A 19,747-nucleotide genomic window follows, 5' to 3' on the forward strand; every position below is an offset into this window, starting at 1 on the left:
CCACTGGTGACTTGACCGCGAATAATGGCACTGTCCTCAGTCAAATATCAACCTTTATTTAAAAAAAGGAACCGATGGGAAGACGACACAACTCCATCTCTATGCAGAGGTATAGCCAGTTCTAGGTAGCGAGGTTACCACGTGTGAAAATATTGCACTAAAATAGTGCTTTCCACAGACTCTTTTTTGTGCTTTTTTCTGGCTTGAATCAGATGCAGTGTTCCTCAAAGTAAACTGAGAAACCGGGCAGCCTGTTAGCCAGAGAGCTTCACAGTAACACTTCTCTTGAGGAAAATAAAACGCTGGACTAACGTGACCACAAGAAGGCAGAAGACCATCCTCCACTCTGCCACTCAGAGAAACCTTATGAAGCTTGTAATGAGGATGGGGGGAAAATGCATATATCTTTTAGGTTAGAATACAACACTAACCCCTACTATAGCGGTCTTCCATGTCAAGAGTGCCCCACTAGAATGACTATTTTTGGGGAGACATTGCTAAACAATTTAATCCTCTAGTCAGAATTAATGCATCAGAATCTGTACTTGCACTTACTTTTTAATCAATGCACTTCAATGCTGACTGACGTATTATTATTAGGATGCGTTGCTGATGAAAAGACAAACATTAGAGATGTTTGGGCATGGGTTTATTATCTTGTTTCTCCAGCTAATGGCTGATTGGTTGAAAGGGGTTGTTGTTTCCCACGAGGAAGCAGTTCCTTGCCGGGGTCAACTGAAATGCAAACCAACTCAATGTAATGTGAATGTCTTAGCCCCTGTCCTGTGCCATCTATGCTAACTGTCACCCCCTCAGCCGGGCAACAATATGCTGAGAAGTATGTTACCAAAACCACATCTACCTTTTAAGAAAAAAACATATTTTTATATTTTCAACGGGAGAAGCACACCTCTTGCAAGAACAGCAAAACCACGAGATAATGAGGGGTACAAATGGACAGTTTCAGCATATATTGCATATGTGTCAACATATCGGACAGGGGTTAAAATATGATAAGGACATCTATTTGGTTCATCTGACCTCAACAGCCTAATCATATAATGTGTCGTGTTTTATTTCAGATATCATTCATATCAAATACATCGGACTTCATTGTTGGTAAAAAAAAATTTTTTGAATGTAACGGTTTTAAGTTGATAGTTTTGTGTGGCCTGTAATTTTTATCCTACCCAACAGCTAAGAATGATCCTGGTTATATATCTTAAACCAAACGTCTGAAACTTCACAAGCTCGTCTAAACTCTCTCCATGTCGACCCTTAAACAGTATTTAGACTACAGTTGTTAAGAGCAGTTTAGTGAATCACTTCTCTGGTGATGGTCACTTGTCCAGTCCATTCTCCAACCATGTTTTTAGCACAACCGACTCATTAGCTTAACCAGTCAGTCAAAAACCAAATATCAACAAGGATTATAGATGTTCAGTTCAGGAACTCCAGCAACATAGAAACCAATGAGAGGTTATACTGTATGCGAATAAGATATTAAACAATAAAATAATACTGGCTGGTGAAGTTCATTGTGTGTGAGTGTGTGTGTTTGTGTGTGTGTGTGTGTGTGTGTGTGTGTGTGTGTGCGCGCGCGCGTGCGTGTGTGCGCGCATTTAAGAAAGTCAGTGTGGAAACAAAAGCATAATGCATTCACTTGAATAAATAAAAGCTGCTTTAGTTCTGAATTAATGACAAAATTGATGTGAAAAAAATCTGCCCTGTTTTCTGAATTAATGAGATACCTGAGATTTTGAGAGATACCTCAAAATCTTGAGAGAAACTACCCTGTATGGAGTAGGCCTACGGTTGCTGCTGCTTATCAGCCTCACCCTCCAAAGGTGATTTCAAGTACGGGTACGATATACGGTATCTGAGGTATTGGTTAATATGTCAAATGATGTAATCAAACTGTTCGCTTGACCACACGTAACGGAAGAGAATGCATTTTAGATGCATCGCCTTATATCCAAGCCATATCGGTTCAACCGATCCTGGAGAAACGCCACAAAGTCAAGCAGATCGTAATGGGCTTTCCTTCTGAACAAGCGCAAAGTATACTACTGCGGTTCACAAAGGAGACAAACTAATAAAATACCATCAATTATTACTCAAGGACACGATTAGGCCTATCTCAACGTCTCAAAAGATAAACCAAAATAAAAAGGCATTAGACTAAACTCAACAGGCTGGACATATTTGCTTCTATGAAATCGAGCTCTCGAGTGTATGACAGCTTCTGTATTTTGAGGATCTCATTATTTCAGAAAAACAAGCAGATTTTTTTTTATGAAAACCTTTCTCAGAAGTCTGAAAAAATGAACGTGTTTATTCAGATACACAGAGCATAATTGTTTTTACCGCATTTAAACTTTTCTCCGTTAATTCAGAAGAACAACGGCAGAATCTTTCTTCTTCATTGAATGCATTACGCTTCTGTAGTAGTTTAAATACCGTGTGTTTTTCTCAATACCGACAACTATGACTTCATGTGGCCACTAGATGGAGACATACACCAGTGACTAGTAGATGGGTGCGCCGATGATCGCAATAATAATTTGCTAAAACCTTGTTATGTTCATGTGGAGTATTCTTTTGGTTTGTCTTACATAATCCATTATATATACAATTACATTATAGTATAGTTTTATTGTATATATCAGAATAACTACTTTTTATATTTTAGGCCATACATATAGGCCTACATTTAAACAGGAGAGGTCATTGTTATGGTTACCATAATGTTAGTATCGATTATTGCTATATTATAAACTATACTGATCAGTAAACCGGTAAATGTTCTAATCTAGTCAACTGATGCGGTCAGGTTTTCTTTTACCTCTTGGCTTGCCTTACTTTCGGGTTTCGTGACTATCTTCTCGCGATATTTCCCGCGGGCTCTCTCCGTAGCAGCACACAGGAGTGCCAACGCTGGTCTGTGTGCTAGCTAGAAAATCTGATAAGTTGGCAAATTCCACGTGAATAATACAATTCTTGTTAAACTAAATAACAGCAAAAAACAACAATCAACATGAGTTTACTCGCCAAAATCGCGGAAATTGAAAATGAGGTAAGATCCAAGTAGCTGGCAATGTATTTAAATCAGTCACGTTGTGACTAGCTCTTAAAGCTAGCTACCTTAGCCTAGCCACACAGTGGGCCTCTATAATCAAACAGCTGTGAGGGCAACACTTTGGCTTTAATTCATTCTGAGGTGTATTGAGGTGAATGCACCGAGCCTGAGTGGTCCCGTGTTTACATTACATATTATTATATATAACGTAGTGATGTTATAGGCAGCTAGGTCATCTGGAGTAGTTGTGTATTAATGTTCAGCAACACACTAACGTTACTCCTTCAATGGATTACTACCTGTAACAGCACCACACATCAGATCTCTAATACCGTACTAATTAAAAAATTAACACACACCTCACCATCTCTCGAATGTAAATCTTTAAGACTGTTCTTATTACACCAACAAGACATATTGTAAACATGCCAAGATGTTAGCTGTCCACGATACTGATAGCATGTAAAGGTAACGGTGCTACTCTTTCTGCTGGGAATGGTAGATGGCCAGGACGCAGAAGAACAAGGCCACATCCAATCACTTGGGGCTGTTGAAAGCTCGCCTCGCCAAGCTGAGGAGGGAACTCATCTGTCCCAAGGGAGGCAGCGGCGGGGGTACTGGCGAAGGTGAGAGATGTTCCTGTTGTATACAAGTGGTCGGACTGTTTTGATTAGTAATAGCCTTAAAGCAGTAGCCTTAACGTGGACGTTGGCACACAGCACCAGCTCTTGCTACTGTCAGTCAGTGATGTAAGTGAACACATTTTTGTTCCACTTAAACTAACTTTGTTCTCCAATCTGACAAATATTGATTCATGATGGCTTGAAGCCCAAATGACAAGAAAACATTAAGTTAATGGGATATCCACATTGGACATGGATATTGAATATGGCATCCCGGTCTTTAAAAGTTCTAAGCCAAAGTAAACATTAATACACAGTCATTGTCTCCAGTTGTTTTATTATACTTCAGAAGAATGCAAGGAGCTGCTGTGTTTCTACATACATTTTCTCAGGAACTCCTCATGAAGAACTTTCCTCATACCCCCGTCTGTTCCGCCAGGTTTTGATGTGGCCAAAACGGGTGATGCCCGTATCGGGTTTGTGGGCTTCCCTTCTGTGGGGAAGTCCACGCTGCTTAGTAACCTGGCGGGGGTGTACTCTGAGGTGGCGGCCTACGAGTTCACCACCCTCACCACGGTGCCCGGCGTCATCCGCTACAAGGGAGCCAAGATACAGGTAAACACCTGGAGCAACTGTTGGTCTTATTAGGAGCGGTATAATGAGCGGGAAGATGGATGAATACTCTTGTCTTCTCAGCTTCTGGATCTGCCAGGAATCATTGAGGGGGCCAAGGACGGTAAAGGCAGAGGGCGACAGGTCATCGCCGGTGAGTCCATTGCTCCTGTTTGTATTATGATCTCAGGAAATGGCCTCGATTGGCAGAAAAGACCCAGTGTCACAGGGGCCTAATGGAACTCCCCCTCTCCTCCTCCTCCTCCTTCTCCTCCTCCAGTGGCCCGGACCTGCAACCTGATCCTCATCGTGCTGGATGTCCTGAAGCCCCTGGGCCACAAGAACCTGATCGAGCACGAGCTGGAGGGCTTTGGCATCAGGCTGAACAAGAAGCCGCCCAACATCGGCTACAAGAGGAAGGACAAGGGAGGCATCAACTTCACCGCCACTGTACGTACCATTCACTCTGTGACATCCTCCATTCAGTCTTGAAGGCCTGAATACTCATTAAGGAGCGGTTAAGGGTTGGTCATCGTGCTCAAGGAGGCCTACAGGTGAACTGGGAATGTTGGGGTTCCAATTGGACCCTTTCAGCTGGAAGTCGCCTCACGCCGTAACTACTACACCATCCTCCCCCAGAACTAGACATTAAGGTTGCATTGTGTCATGTCTACATGGGTCTAGTGTGTATGGTTATATCTCCCCTCCATGGGTCTAGTGTGTATGGTTATATCCTGTGTGTCTTTGGGTCTAGTGTGTGTTGTTATATCGTGTGTCTCCTTGGGTCCAGTGTGTTCAAAGTGAGCTGGACAGTGACACAGTAAAGAGCATCCTGGCAGAGTACAAGATCCACAACGCCGACATCACCCTGCGTGGAGACTGTACCGCTGATGACCTCATCGACGTCGTTGAGGGCAACCGGTAAGCACTTGATCATGCAGTGTGTCCGTTTGAATTGAACCATCTTTCCTGGATCTTGGATTATGGCTGTAAAAAGCACTTTAGTTTCACTTCAACCTCTTTAATTCAGACTTACTCAAGGGAATAGTTTAATTGAATGTGGTTACACAATGAGTTTATATTATTTCATGTATAGTTTTTTCATATTACCATATCAACAACAAATCAAACAATTGCAACAGGATTGTCCCTTTTCTGCTGTGGCTCAGAGCCCACCTCCCCTCTCGGGGTCCCCCTCCCCTCTCGGAGTCCCCCTTCCCTCTCGGAGCCCACCTCCCCTCTCGGGGTCCCCCTCCCCTCTCAGGGTCCTTGGGGTCCCTCTCCCCCCTGGGGTCCACCTCCCTCCCAGGGTCTTGGTCCCCTGCGTCCCCCTGCTCACCTCCTCTTCTCCCCACAGGGTCTACCTCCCATGCATCTATGTGCTCAACAAGATCGACCAGATCTCCATCGAGGAGCTGGACGTCATCTACAAGGTGCCCCACTGCGTGCCCATCTCGGCCCACCACCGCTGGAACTTTGACGATCTGCTGGAGAAGATGTGGGACTATTTGAAGCTAGTGCGCATGTAAGTGCTCTCCGTTTCTATCTACACCAGAGGGCGCCATAGAGCAGTTTCCAAGCTGAATTATCTCTAGGACGTTTCGGTTACAAAGAAGGGGAGACGGTACCAAGACCCTCTCCTCACCCGTTGTGCGATGTGATATGTTGTCTTATGTGATGTGTTGTGTGTTCATTCGACAGCTACACCAAGCCCAAGGGCCAGCTCCCTGACTACACGTCGCCGGTGGTTCTGCCCGACGACCACACGGCTGTAGAGGACTTCTGCCTGAAGATCCACAAGACCCTCATCAAGGAGTTCAAATAGTGAGTAGCGGACCCTCAGCGGAGCATGACGTTCTCCCCCTAACCTCCAATTGCTATTTATATATTCAGTGGATAGTGTGTTATGCAACAAGAAAGAGAATATCCCTCATGTATTCATTTAGGCACCATACATGTGTTCAGACATTGATGTAGCTGACATTATTCATTCATTACAAGATTCCGTATTAAAGGTCAGTATCTTGAAAGCAGTCTGAGATGGTAGCAGCATCGCAGACAGTTTAGTATTTGCCGCTCCCGTTTTCTTTAAGACCACGTGAAACGGCGTCTGGGGAATGTGACCTCAAATGTAGCAAGGACGATGTGATATATTTTCATGTATTTAATGGAGGCTTTTATGTGGTCGGAGCCTTCGTTTGATTGGCTGGCGCAAAAGTGAACACACAAACCATCTGTCTGTTGCAGCCGTAGAGGAAATATCATTGTATATCAAATTTCGAATTTTTTTGATGTTATAAATCTGTGTTGTGTGTGTGTGTGTGCTGAGGAGTTATCACGATTGTCTATCCACGTTACATTAACTATGTTGCTTGCACGCCACCCCTTGGCGATCGGATCATATATTCCCCAATCGAGAATAACCATGATTGGACAATATGTAAAAAGAGACCGTCACCTAACGATAGCGTGTATAACGTTGTTTCCTTAGGAGACATTGCAGTGTGTGTGTGTGTGTGTGTGTGTCCTGTAGAGCTATGGCTGCTCTCGTGTGTGTGTGTGTGTGTAACGTCGCGATGTGTCCTCCCCCAGCGCCCTGGTGTGGGGGGCCTCGGTGAAGCACAACCCCCAGAAGGTGGGGAAGGACCACGTGATGGACGACGAAGACGTCATCCAGCTGGTGAAGAAGTAGACGCCCATCGCCATGGCGCCCCGCTCGGCCCCGCCCCGTTCCTCGCGCCGCGTCCTCCACCCCGGGACGCGTCCCACAACGTCTTGACTTCACCAACGTATACCAGTTGGATTTGTTACTGGTCCAGAGAGAAATCCCTCGGCCCGTGTTTAAATACCTTTAATAGTTCACATTGAATATCGACAAATGAGACTTGGGGAGAAGAATAGAAACCTGTACAATAAAATGCTTTTAAAGGGCTGTTTTGTTCAACCTGTTTTTCACTGGATTTGACCCGGCATCGATTTTAAATACGTAAGACGACTGGGCTGTATTTAATGGAGTTTTTAGTAATAAATACATTTGATATAACACAGATATAATTTAAAAGATCGACAAAGTTATGGCCTGAGGGAGATGTAATGAAAGTAGCATCCAATATATTGAATTTAAATGTGCACCACCTTATTTTTCCACACAAGACTTTTTATGAAGTTAATCTCAAATTCAACAGCAAACTTTTCACATTTTCTTATAAAATAAAAATAAGTTGTGGGACCACACAAAAATTAAACCGGCAGCCTGTCTCATATATATATATATATATATATAGTCCTACTCCATTGCACCAAAGCTAGTCTTATGAGAAAAAAGGAAGCCCCCATGCATAGTTATACAGCGTCCCGTCCATGTCGCTGTGAGAAGAGGTTCATTAGGGCTCCCTGATTTATAGGACATTGATGATGGGGGCAGATAGTGGCCCATCCCCTCACTTTAGGACGGACAGTCACTCAGGCTAATAAGTTCATTCAATCAGACAGTCTGGGGACGTCTAAACCAGCTGTATGGAGACCCAGCTGTGCTCAGCTAAACCACATTCTAAGCAATGTGAAGAACAGCATTTCATCCTATATGGGATGGCTGACTTATCCAATGTAGTCGTTATGTGGCGGTTACTGCATACACATAGGCATGGCAAGGCAACTTAATTTATATAGCACTTTTTATACACGAGGCAGACTCAATGTGCTTCCTGACAATAAATAAATACAGATATGGATATAGATATCTACAGTATATTCATTAAAATACATTTAACATACCTGAAATAAGACATGTATCATACTGTGAGCATTGCGCAAAAAAAAATTGCTGTTCAATTTCAAATTAATAGCAACATAATAAAAAATAAATTGACGGAAAGTGGTTTCCCAATATTGAAATCTTAAGCTTTTTGAAGGTAAATGAATACATAAAGCCAATTAATAACTTGTTAAAAATGAATCACTAACTTGATTGACTATAAGTTTTTTTATTCTATTACCACTCTATTCAAAGTAATAGTACCGTTACTATAAATAAAAACTAAGCTTCATAGCACTGTATTTCATCTTTCCTTCCATCTAAGTCTTAGATGGAAGGAAAGATGAAACAGTGCTATGAAGCTTTGTTTATATTTATAGTAACGTTTTTATAGTTTGTGCAAATTTGCACAAATTGCCATATTTTTTTTTTTACATATTTGTTGTGTAAAATGGGCTTAGATTCTAAGCCCATTTTACACTATAAAGAGGTTAAAAAACAAAATGGCAATTTGTGCAAATTTGCATGGGAGGCTTAAACAAACACTAGAGATGCGATCTGCAACACAATGCGAAACGTGTCTGGCATCAGTCTACCGTTCACTCTGAGGGAGAAATGTCTACTTTGAGGAAACGCTGCAAGGCTCTGAGGCAGCAGTGCATGTTCAGTAACAGCAGGAGCAACCACACAGCAGACACCCCCACCCCAACCCCCACCCACCCACCCCCTTTCTCCCTGTAAATTACAGCAGCACTTTAGCTAATGAAAGAGTTGAAGACCGGCCGCTAATAAAAGCCATTAAGTGAATAAAGCACTTCCCCCTCTAACGAAATTAAAGAATCTGCCCCCTTCAAGGGAGGGGGGGGACTGTATTAATATTTATGAAATGCGGACCCCCTTTCCTCCCAAACTCCCTGAACTCCAAATCAATCCCACCCCTCCTTCCAAGTCCCTGTTACATTTCGACCTATCCCAGAAGGAACTGGCCACCCCCCCAAACCCCCCCCCCCCACTCCTAACGGGAAATAAGGAGGACAGGGGACTTGGGGAAGGGTGATGGAGGAGATGCAGACAGTCTCTCTCCCGGGCAGCTAACGGCTGGACCTCCAGCCCGCTCTGGACACCCAGCTCTACTTCACCACTCTCCCCCCCGGCGGCGGCCGGCGCCTGGGGGGGAGGCCGGCGGCCAGGCCAGCGGACCAGGTGGGTGTTCTCCACAGCAGCAGGAACAGGGAGCAGGGCTTTGTGGGGACTTCAGATACTAGAGTGCATGATGTTTGCGGTACGACCCTTTGCTGCATGGTGTTTGTTGCCTTTTATGTAGTGAGATGGGTCGTGGAATACGGGTGACTATTTCTTTCTTTCTTTATATTTCTTACTTAAGATGTTTTTTTACTCATTGACTCAGCATCCTTGACTGCTTTATTTAAACATGGAGGACAAAAATGCTTTTGAACATACAAAATTAAAACATGTTTTTAGTTATTTTGAAAATTGTACTGATCAAACTAATAGTTGGAGCTTACCTGTTTGTTCTAGGGATCAGGAACAACGTTCCTATTATTAAGTAAACAGAAACGAAAAGGGTAAGAAGGATCATGCATCACATCCCACCGGAGATCACATCACAACCATGCCTTAAACCAACCCATCTCAACATTACCAGCTCTTGACCTATCATGCCATAAATCATCTCCACTTGCCACGAGAAATCTCGTTTCCCCTAGACAGCATCGGTACATTTATCCAATTGCCTCACACAAAGTGGCTTTGTGGCAAGAGGTGTAAGTTGATTATCATGCAGGCCCTTTACGTTTGGGTTAAAAGGTCCCTTGGGACCCTAGAACTATGGTAATAAGATTGGCAAACATTTGGGATGGGGGGTTCTGTCAAAGGACCTTTTAACTGATAGGCATCTTAACTCCTGACTTTGTTCTCGTTGACCGTTAACATGGTTAGAGGAACATGTCAGGATTGGTCGGTCCCAACGGTGATCAAACGGCATCTGTCCACAGATGTCTTGGGACAATAGCAATGCAACCATGACCATTATTAAAGCCCTTGCCACCAATAGCACTTTCCTCTGTTCAATGGTTAGAATAGTTAGAAACTTGGTGGCTGTATTCTCAGTTGAAGGCTTGTGGTTTTAACAAGATGACCATCTGAAGCTAAACTCTAGAGCGTTGAACCCTTGAAATGCTCGATAGTCAGAGGATCTGGAGTGCATTCAGTAACAGGCATCTTGAAAGATCTCACTGCAAACAAAATTTCCTAGAAGTGTCGGATATTTTAACGTTTCATCGTGGACTCATGTTTTACAATGTTTTCCTCGCTTGTCGATGGGGCGATGTCTGCTAGGTTGAGGTAAGCGGGCGATGGGTGGGGTTTGACGCAGTTTGTACGCAGTAAGGGTGGTCCCACTTTTTCCGCAGTGTGACCCTATGACTAATTCCTTTTCGTAATTTTGCAGATGTTCCTAGCCGCACTATATTACGAACACCTCCCCCTTATCTCAGATTTTTCGCAAAGCCCCCATGTCATTTCAGTTCATCACTTCAGGAGCTCCGGCTCCTGCCTCACACCTCCTCCACCACCACCATCGACCACCATATCCTCTCTTCTCGGGCAACCAATATACCAGAGTCGGGGATCGGCATGCAACCCTTGTTGAAGAACTCAAATCTTTTTAAACCTTTTTGTTTTTTCTTTCTGCAGTTTCCGAATGAATGATTTTTCTTAATTTTTTCACAACTTCGTCCACCATTATCCAACAATTTACTACAACGTCTTAGCTCGTGAAGATTGGATCGTTCGTTTTTAAAAACAAAGTTTCCTTTCTTGCATCTTCAAGTAAGTCCTACTGGGTGTTCGACTTCATCCGTCCCCTTCAGGGGGACTGGGTTGATGCAGTTTACCAACGGGTTGATGTCTTTGCCCAGGACCCCATTGTGCTTGATCTAACCATGCAGTGCGTCTTCTGTCCATGGTTGTACCAAGCACCTTGGAGGCTTGCGAGCACTTGTCTTCTCTTTCGCCAAGCCTGCTTCTACGTCTTGTTTTACACTCCGTAAGGTCGATGTCAATGTAGCGGTTACACATTTTTATAAATCTTTCCAGTCCCTCTTTTTATCTGATGCAAAGCAAGAAAGGAAATGTTAGACTATGTTTTTAAAAATCAGAGCAAATATGATTTAAAGAAATATGCATTTTAATAGATTGTATCCGACAACTATGTGACTAAAGGTTATTACGCATCAATGCTACCGAGGTAACTTCAGAATTGTTGGTTTTATCCTACATTTTTGAAAAGGTAAAGTATGTTCTAATTTGTATTACTGCAAGGCTAAATGTTGCATAGTTAACAAAATCGTAATTTATTGGACAATTTCCAGTGAGCAAATTTTTTTTATGACACTACTTCTGAGGATACCTAAATCAAATGTGATGTGACCCCTATGTTTCATACAAGCTGTACTCTACTGGTGGGCAGATTGGTCGATTTAACGAATTGCTGTAGGGAAAGGCTTTCAAGCAAGGCTTTTAATACTCGTAAGTGGTAGAGGTCATATGTTAAAACATGCTGCACTCTACGATGTATGAGGAGCACAATAGCATCCATCTGGACAAAAATGAAATGAATGAGCATCTGGTCCAGATACAGAACATTTATACACTTTGATCATTGAATATTATTCAACATCCATCCATGTATATATAAAAAAAAGGTAAATAGCCTTGAATGTCTGCTTTAATTATTAACGTTTAAGCACACTAACTTATCTATTTTTTCAAGAGTTAAGGGTCAAAATGACCCGGCCAAAGCGGGTACATATTTTATGCAACTCGCTAAAGGAAATTGGTTTTCCATGCTGAATGAGCACAGCACTTTTGGATATGTTTTTTTCTTTGATTGTCCTCTCTGATATATTGTACCAACATTGTGTTCATTGTTGAGTTCATCTATATTGTATTGGTATCAAAGATTTATTTACATTTTTCACCATGAATATTTGAAGTGAGCACCCCATTTCATATCAATGTATTTGTCAATGAATGTGTAATAAACAGATTGATTGAAGCACCCAGATTCTCTTATTTGTGTTCATTTTCCCCACAAATGAAAAACTATATAGAAATCAATGAGCGGCGATTCTCTGCCGACAAGACGTCATGGTCCTTCTCTAAGAGACTACGACGCAAAAGAGATAGGCGCTAGCAATCAGACAATATGAAGGTGAACTAAAGAGCAGAGTTGGAAGAAATTGGTAACTGGTAACTGGTAATGCAGTTAAAAATAAATTATGTTAATCACAGAGATGTTATGTTTCAAATCGTGCCATACGAGACCAAACGCATTGGCTATAAGTCATGAACCACGCCCTGACACTGTCTGGAGCACGACGCGCCATAGAAGCCTGCCATAAAGGCCCTGATAGACGACTCAGCAATCACCACAAACCTGAACACTAAAGCATCTTAAGATGATAAGATTGATATTCACCCAACAGGCCATGTGGGAAATCTAAATCATTTATAGACGGAACAGAGATCTGACCTCACCTCAGTGACGTCATGGCAAACTAAACATAGCTGGGGGAGAGATATCATATTTTGTACCACTTATGCACCGTAGTATATTCACTTTCTGAAGACTTTGTGACATCATTAATCAACATCCCCTTTCGGATGGCGCAGTGCAGCCAAGATGCCATGTTTCACCAGCTGACTTAACTAAAAGAACTGTGACTTCCCTCTTGCGTCATGGATAGCCAAGGCACTGAGTGGTGACTGCAGTCTACGTACCACCATGCAGTCAACACCTGATGCATTCGTTGGCCACAGCTGAACTTGCTGCACCAATGCGCAAATGCACTAAAAGGCGAACGAGAAACGAAGTGAATTTGCGTGCTCTGAAAGAAGAGGCAGAACGAAGTTGCTTGATATTTAGCTGGTATGATCACAGTAACGTTAAACCATAAGGACTTTAACGTCACAATATGACTATGAATTTATGATGCATGAATTCAAACAATTCTTCTGCGCTCTAGTGATGTCACTATATTTAAATATTTAGTAATTTGGGTTTTAATCAAGGTAATATTAATATTATTTTGTTACAATTGTATAATACATCTTATACAAGACATTCCGTACAATATCTCATCTCAACAGAAAGCCTTTTACAACTGATTTGGTTGAGCCAATATTTTTATTGAATGACTTTACAATACCACTCAGATGATAAAATAGATTGAATTATTGCTGAGCACTAATCTAGACTCCCCCTTGAGATGAGATGTGTATTTAAAGTCACGATTTACTGAGTAAGGACTGAGTTGCCATGATGTTTAAAGCGAAAAGTGGCAAAAAGCTTTTTTTCAGGTGTCCTTGAGGCAGACCAGGAGAACATGGCTGCCTCAAGGACATGAGGAGAAAGATTTAGTCGGTCTTGGACACGCAAGAAATACTAACTTGAGTTGTGTTTGAACATGATTATAACGGCCAGATGCCAAAGTCCAATGAAAACCACAACACTAGATACACTTGAAGGTCTGTTTATTTGAAACGATAAGATATTCCATTTCAATATTTCTCCAAATCACAGGATTACAAGTGAACCATGCCACTGAACTGCCCATTTCTTTTTTATGTATATAGAATGCATTAGACAATCATTAGAAGCTTTAACAATTATTAATCACAACACAAGGTTGAATCTCTTCACAAACAAAACCCTTTGAGAATCTGTGGCACACACACGTCTAGAAATGACCTGGAAGATGTTAATGTTCAAGTTGAATATTCCTTATCAATGAATAAATTTTAATTTCAATGTTAGTACATCCATCTCATAGCTCCACCAGTGAACTCCTCAAGCCAAGAGCCCCAATGTCATAGTAGGGTGAACCCAGGTGTAGCTCATCAACTTAATGAAATAATAATTATGGGATACACCTGTGTTCACAAATCCTATACACCTCTGCGATAAAGGCCTATAGCCTAATGATAATAGGTATTCACTTCCTTTTCCCGCACTACATACATTCCCTATACTTCAAAACGTATTGGGCATGTCTTAATAAATTGACATTGGCAAACGTATTGTTAAAACACTAAACTCGCAATGTGCTGAAAACAGGTCAATATGGCTGTGACATTGTGAGGTGAGTAGTAGTAACTAAGTTAGTAACTAACCCAGTAGTTATCCAAAGCCTTTACTCGTCCATTATGATCCCGTACACAAACAACCCACTCTGCATCAAATTTTATATGTTCTTGGTGACATTTGATGTTTGTCAGGCAGTATTGAGTAATTAATAGTCCAATTGAGTACTTCACTTCCTACAGCATGCGTGTTATGAACATTTAAAAATCACCCCACGCACACACACACAGACACACACCGGGGTACAACCAGAGCCTTGATGGTCGAGTCCAGTATTACATGAAATACAAAAAATAAACAACAACCTAGGAAAAGGAATTCTTAATCACATCTGCTAACCCAAGTCAGGCCACCAGTTGTGGATGTATATGGTCTTCAACAAGGAATAAAAACAATAATCTCTGTTCGACCAACTGCTTGGTTGAATTGACGACACATAAAAGCCGTTGCATGTCTCTGCAGAGGGACCACAAATAATAATATATGGACTCATAGGACAGGGGGAGATGAGATGTGTGCTGTTCAAGAGCATTTAGTCGATGGGGAGTACCAAGATATCTGAGGAGTGCGCCTGCTTGAGTACTGGCCAGATTTACAAAGCTGTTGGAGAAACCTGTCTTTAAAAAAAACAAAACAACATAACAATAAAAAACAGAAACAGATAATGAGGGACGGATGAGATCAGTACTCTGTGCTCACAGAGGGGGGCGGCGGTGGGGTGGAGCTTCACATGGTTCATTCCGTGGCAGACAAACTGTGGGCATGTTGTCCCCCTGACCAATAGATTCAGCGTCACACCCATCCAGTAAAAGCTAAATCCATTGTAGCGGTTGACGCATGCAGAAGTCCCGTTTCACCGACATCATTTTGATCCATCCATTTGCTTTACATATATCAATATCGTATATCTGTTGGGCTGGCAAACAATCTAGGCAACAACTTTCAACAAGCAGCCATTGAAGACTCATTTTGCAATAACAACAACAAAGACTTGATCCATGGTGAGCAACAGCTAAGCCGACATGAGCACAAGTAGCGGTATGTGAACGGTGAAAACGGTGTCTGGCGTGAATGTCAATGGGTATGGCTAATGAGACGTGAGACTTCAGGAGGACCGCGTTAAAAAAAGCAGCGCTTTGGCAACAGTGTCTCTGCGTGGAGCATGTTTTGGCTCGGCCTCACTCAGTCGCTGCAGCAACGCATCGCTTTAGCACCAGTCAACCTGCGTAGTCCCCCGGCCTTCGTCGCCAGACTAAGCAACGGAGGTATCCAGGCGGACGTTCTGCAAAAAAACCTTTCCGAAACCGGTTTGTGATGCCCAAGAGGAAAGAAAAAAAAAAATATATGAATTTTTTTCGCTGACCACTTGTTTCCATGACGACTGGATTTATCCAATATAGGAGGGGGAGGAGGTCAGTGGAAGGACAGATGTGTCTTCTACGTACGCATCCTATTTCCATCTTCCCTCCCCCCCCACCGTTCAACAGACTGAATGGATGAACCCGTTGTAACTAGGTTTATGTTCGTGTTCTCCCCCCCCCCCCCCCAATGCGGTGACCTCCACATTAAGCGTAGATGGGGCCCGGGGCGTTGTCCCCGGCGTGGCGCTCCGGGCTGGGCTGCCGGCCGGCGTCCTTTGGCTTCAGCCTGCTGGTGTAGTCGTGGATCCCCACCTCCAGGTTCTTGGCCTTCAGCGCCGCCGTGTGCAGCTTGTCAAGGAAGTCAGGCATGCCTGGCAGGACGAGAACCGCAGACACTCCATTGTGAGGAATCATGTTTATTTCATTTTCTTCATATGAACAATGCATTACAATTAAAAGGAAAAAGCCACTTTCGAGATTATACTCCCTTCTTTAAATCACTTCAATCAATTTTTTTTCAGAGCAGCTATCTCATCCCTTCTGCTAATGTTATTCTCTCCAGTTGTGGTTGATTTACAGAGGGAGAGACCATCCCTTTGATTGAGCCCAGTGGATTCTCGAGACACTAGTTGAATCTTGAATCAGTTTTGCAAGTTATTGTTACAAAATGAATACTGTTGGTAAAATACACTTGATACTGAAACAGTACCACGTCGGGGCATGTCAGTATCAAGTCGGGGCACACCAGTAACACTTCACGTGCCGGTTTTAGCAACCTCTATTGGTAGATGATGGTAATGATGACAGTCAGCTTGAGTTCCATCTAAAGTTACTCTGGAACACAGCTCAGAATCTCAAAGCAGCTGCAGAGAGAAACCTCCCAGTATCGGCTACTAGTGAAACTGAACCTGAGGTCTGCACTACATAAATCACTTCCCTTCCTGTTTAGCAATACTACACTTCACTACTCACCTACTACTACTCACTACTCAGTGTCTATCAATATAAAAAGGTCTAGCACAGTAGTGCTTCGCTTGCAGAATTTCCAATGGAATAATATTCTGCAAGAAGCAACGCTGATGTGCAAAGAAGGTACGATAATCATGGTCCTCATGAACCGAAAGTGTGCAGTGAAAGTGTGTCTACAAAAGGTGTAACTGGCTAACTCTGGTTCAGATAAAGGGATCACAAGCTGTAGCGCCTAACCCTTACCCTAACACTAACGGGGGCTTTGCGTTAGTCGTGTGAAGGCACTCACCACTGGACACCATCCAGCTCACACAGTAGCGGGGGAACACGGTCTGGGGGTCGTCGCTGTAGGTCAGTAGATAATCAAACCCATTCTAGAAACAGAATCAAGAAATTAGCATGGGTAACCGTATGATAACCTACTCATTGCCCTCTGATGCATGGTTAAAATCCCTTTATGGGCCTGTCAATACGGTTTCTACCGACCTCGTCAAAAGACTTGTGAGGGCGGATGACCATCTTGGACTGGTAGGAATGGACCCTCACAAACTGCTGGGTCTCGGGGGCCCGTGGGTGGGCAACGGCCCTGCAATAGAAAACCACACAATGAGCCCATGTACACCATGTGAACAGATACAGCTACACTGTGCTCAGGGTATTCACTCTGGGCATTTGTTTTTATTTACATTTTCATTAGGTCACCCACCTGGAAACAAGGATCATCAAGTTGTTCTCCCAGTCGACATCATAGCGGCGCACGTACACGTAGTCTCTGGAGTACATGGGGTACTGGGAGGACGGGGCAGAAGGTAGGCGTTTTGTTAGGGTGTATCGATGCTGGGGCTTGACATTTCATAATATAAAATGGAGTTTTCCATTTGACTACATTTATAAGCCAGTAAAGATTGCATCATATTTAAACTTGAATAGCTTCCAATGGAGCGGTTTTGCACCAGCTCTAGTTCCTCTGATGAAAGTGTACATAAAAAAGGACCAGTGGTTTTCATGAAAATGTACAGCATGTACTTTTTGCCAGTGTTGAATGGTATGATCGTGGACTCACAGGGAAGTGCGTGGCCCAGTGCACCACCTCTGAGCCTGTGTTGGCGTCACGGTCCACCACCTCCAGCTTGATCACCAGCGCGTCCCAGGTCTTCCGGTACTCTGTGTCCAACTGGGGGAGTGGGGAGTGGGGAGAGGGGCTTGAAGAGACCCTGTGGCTAAATATAGTATTGCAAAGAGCTACTGCGTATGCCAGGTGCTAACAGCCACTACATTGTTGGGCAAGAGTTGTTGGCTAGCAACAACACCACTATTACAGAGAGATGACACTATGTATAGCAATAGGAGTAGCGTGATTGGATCTTATTGTTGCACGCGGCACATGGTAATTGTTGGTTTGTTTAAACATGATATTTGCGTTTCTGCCCTTCCACTGATAGCACAAGGGGTTGGCCAGTATCTGGTATATTGTCAAACTCTGTACCTGAACATTGAAGAACTGTCTTGGCGTGACGTCATTGTATGAGGCCAACACTGTAGAACAATTCAAAACAAAAAGTGAACTGTTGTTAGGTAGTCAAAAAACCCAAACAAAAATAGAGCAACTAAAGGTGTCTCTCTTGCATTAAGACAAACACTGCTTTAACACGCACCTGCAAGAGGGAAATGTACGTCAACAGAAGCAAATGGGCGACTCAGATTACAGAGTAGATATGAGAAGCACGTGTTAAGTTTGGCTGACCTCTGTATTCATACAGATGACTGTCAGGAATAGGTCGTTTCCACACTTTGAAGTCCTTCTTCTCCACCACGGACTCCCAGCCAGCCTCCACCTCCCCAGCCTCCTCCACCGGCAAGGAGTTTCTTCTCTTCATGGAGTCGAGGGATTGCAGTTCGAGCCCACACCTGGTTCATATCAGATTATAAAACCATTACAACAGTTAGCAAGTTGTATAAATTAGCGAATGTTTGTGACATTGGCGATAGTTTGCCAATGCTAAAGCCCAAAACAACAGTGTATATAATATTATAAGCGTTCAGTTAGGAAGGTGGCCAAGCAAGTTTCAGAGGCTAAAGATTGAGGGTTAAAATCCTACCTGGTGATTTCCTCATCCTCGATCTTCTCGTTCTCCCACATGAAGACCCCGGCCAGGGCGGCTAAGAGCCTCCCCACTGGGGCCTGCTTGTTCTGAAACCGCCGCCATATGTTGCCTACAAGGGTCCACCTGGTCCGCTCGGAGTACAGGTTCGAGTAAAGCTCGCCTATCTGATAAGCCCGTCTTAGCCTCTGACCCGTTACAAAGCTACAGTGATTGGCAAATAGGGACAGCAGGCCTTGCTTCTTCCTGCCCGGGCGGGAGACCTCCCGCACACAGAGCCCAGCTCTCTGCAGACATGTCAGCAGCAGACCCAGGCCTCGGCCCAGCCACACGGTACCGGCAGGACTCGCATGCTCCTGGCTCGCATTCGTTCTAAGTGCACAAGTACGTTGAAGCCTCACTGCTTTTATTCCCATTTCACACATGGGCCGCCTGGGCATGGTGTGAAACATGATGACCGGGTTCAAAGAGCAGGGTTTAGATAACAGCGCTGCTAGAAAAACGTCGAGAACACGAAGTACCCAACGATCCACTGACACGGACCACTGAGAGGCATTATACTAAACCATTAAAGGTTTAGTTCTGTCCCATCTAACTAACTCTGTCGCTTTTGCTAATGTCTGAGCAGAGAGCTAACTTACAGCACTACGGCTAGCTGTGATCGAGTGAGCCGGGATCAATACGACGCACAATGAAATAGAAACAATAACAATGCGTAGGTATTCACACCGGATGTGAATCTAATGCAGTCTTTATAATATCGAGTTAGTCCAATGTACCAAGTTTAATATCTCACCTGTCTAACAGCTAACCACACGCTTCCAAAACCTACCAACACATTTGACCTCCTCCTTCTAGTCTCATACACGCCCACCCCTTAGACCCGCCTTAACATGCAAAACAAACGCCCATTGGACAGCTGTCATTTATGGGCAACTTCTATAGGTGTAGATAAAACGGAGATGCTAGCATGTTTGCTTGTCCGGATGTGTGCCAGGACGTCTCTCGGTCAGTGCACACAGTCATTACATTGTTATTATGCAATCCTTAGAACCTAACATGTCATGCCATGTATAGTGCA

At 43.4% G+C, this 19,747-nt stretch overlaps 2 protein-coding genes across 2 annotated transcripts; one reads left to right on the plus strand and one right to left on the minus strand.

The window, feature by feature from the left end:
* The first annotated feature begins 2,920 nt into the window (after nucleotides 1-2,920).
* drg1 (developmentally regulated GTP binding protein 1) lies at nucleotides 2,921-7,280 on the plus strand. The gene is made up of 9 exons (XM_079735967.1): nucleotides 2,921-3,076; nucleotides 3,582-3,705; nucleotides 4,142-4,317; nucleotides 4,399-4,468; nucleotides 4,595-4,764; nucleotides 5,105-5,235; nucleotides 5,672-5,839; nucleotides 6,016-6,138; nucleotides 6,907-7,280. The coding sequence occupies exons 1-9, from the start codon at nucleotides 3,038-3,040 to the stop codon at nucleotides 7,004-7,006; spliced, it is 1,101 nt and encodes a 366-aa protein (XP_079592093.1). The 5' UTR covers nucleotides 2,921-3,037; the 3' UTR covers nucleotides 7,007-7,280.
* An 8,510-nt stretch (nucleotides 7,281-15,790) lies between these two features.
* Nucleotides 15,791-19,496, minus strand: stard7 (StAR related lipid transfer domain containing 7). Its single transcript, XM_079735966.1, has 8 exons — nucleotides 18,664-19,496; nucleotides 18,309-18,472; nucleotides 18,051-18,100; nucleotides 17,628-17,738; nucleotides 17,271-17,353; nucleotides 17,051-17,150; nucleotides 16,854-16,938; nucleotides 15,791-15,966 (listed from the first exon to the last, which is right to left on the minus strand). Exons 1-8 carry the CDS (start codon nucleotides 19,116-19,118, stop codon nucleotides 15,800-15,802), a joined length of 1,215 nt encoding a protein of 404 aa, XP_079592092.1. The 5' UTR covers nucleotides 19,119-19,496; the 3' UTR covers nucleotides 15,791-15,799.
* Between the last annotated feature and the right edge of the window lie 251 nt (nucleotides 19,497-19,747).

Source organism: Pollachius pollachius (genome assembly GCF_949987615.1).
Source record: "Pollachius pollachius genome assembly, chromosome: 4".
NCBI lineage: Eukaryota > Metazoa > Chordata > Actinopteri > Gadiformes > Gadidae > Pollachius > Pollachius pollachius.

Coding starts and splice junctions, on each gene's coding strand:
- drg1 (XM_079735967.1), top strand. CDS start 3,038: ATGAGTTTACTCGCCAAAATCGCGGAAATTGAAAATGAG. Junction 3,706..4,141: donor CGGCGGGGGTACTGGCGAAG/GTGAGAGATGTT, acceptor CTGTTCCGCCAG/GTTTTGATGTGGCCAAAACG. Junction 4,765..5,104: donor GCATCAACTTCACCGCCACT/GTACGTACCATT, acceptor CCTTGGGTCCAG/TGTGTTCAAAGTGAGCTGGA.
- stard7 (XM_079735966.1), bottom strand. CDS start 19,118: ATGTTTCACACCATGCCCAGGCGGCCCATGTGTGAAATGGGAATAAAA. Junction 18,473..18,663: donor GAGGATGAGGAAATCACCAG/GTAGGATTTTAA, acceptor GATATGAACCAG/GTGTGGGCTCGAACTGCAAT. Junction 18,101..18,308: donor TCATCTGTATGAATACAGAG/GTCAGCCAAACT, acceptor ATTGTTCTACAG/TGTTGGCCTCATACAATGAC.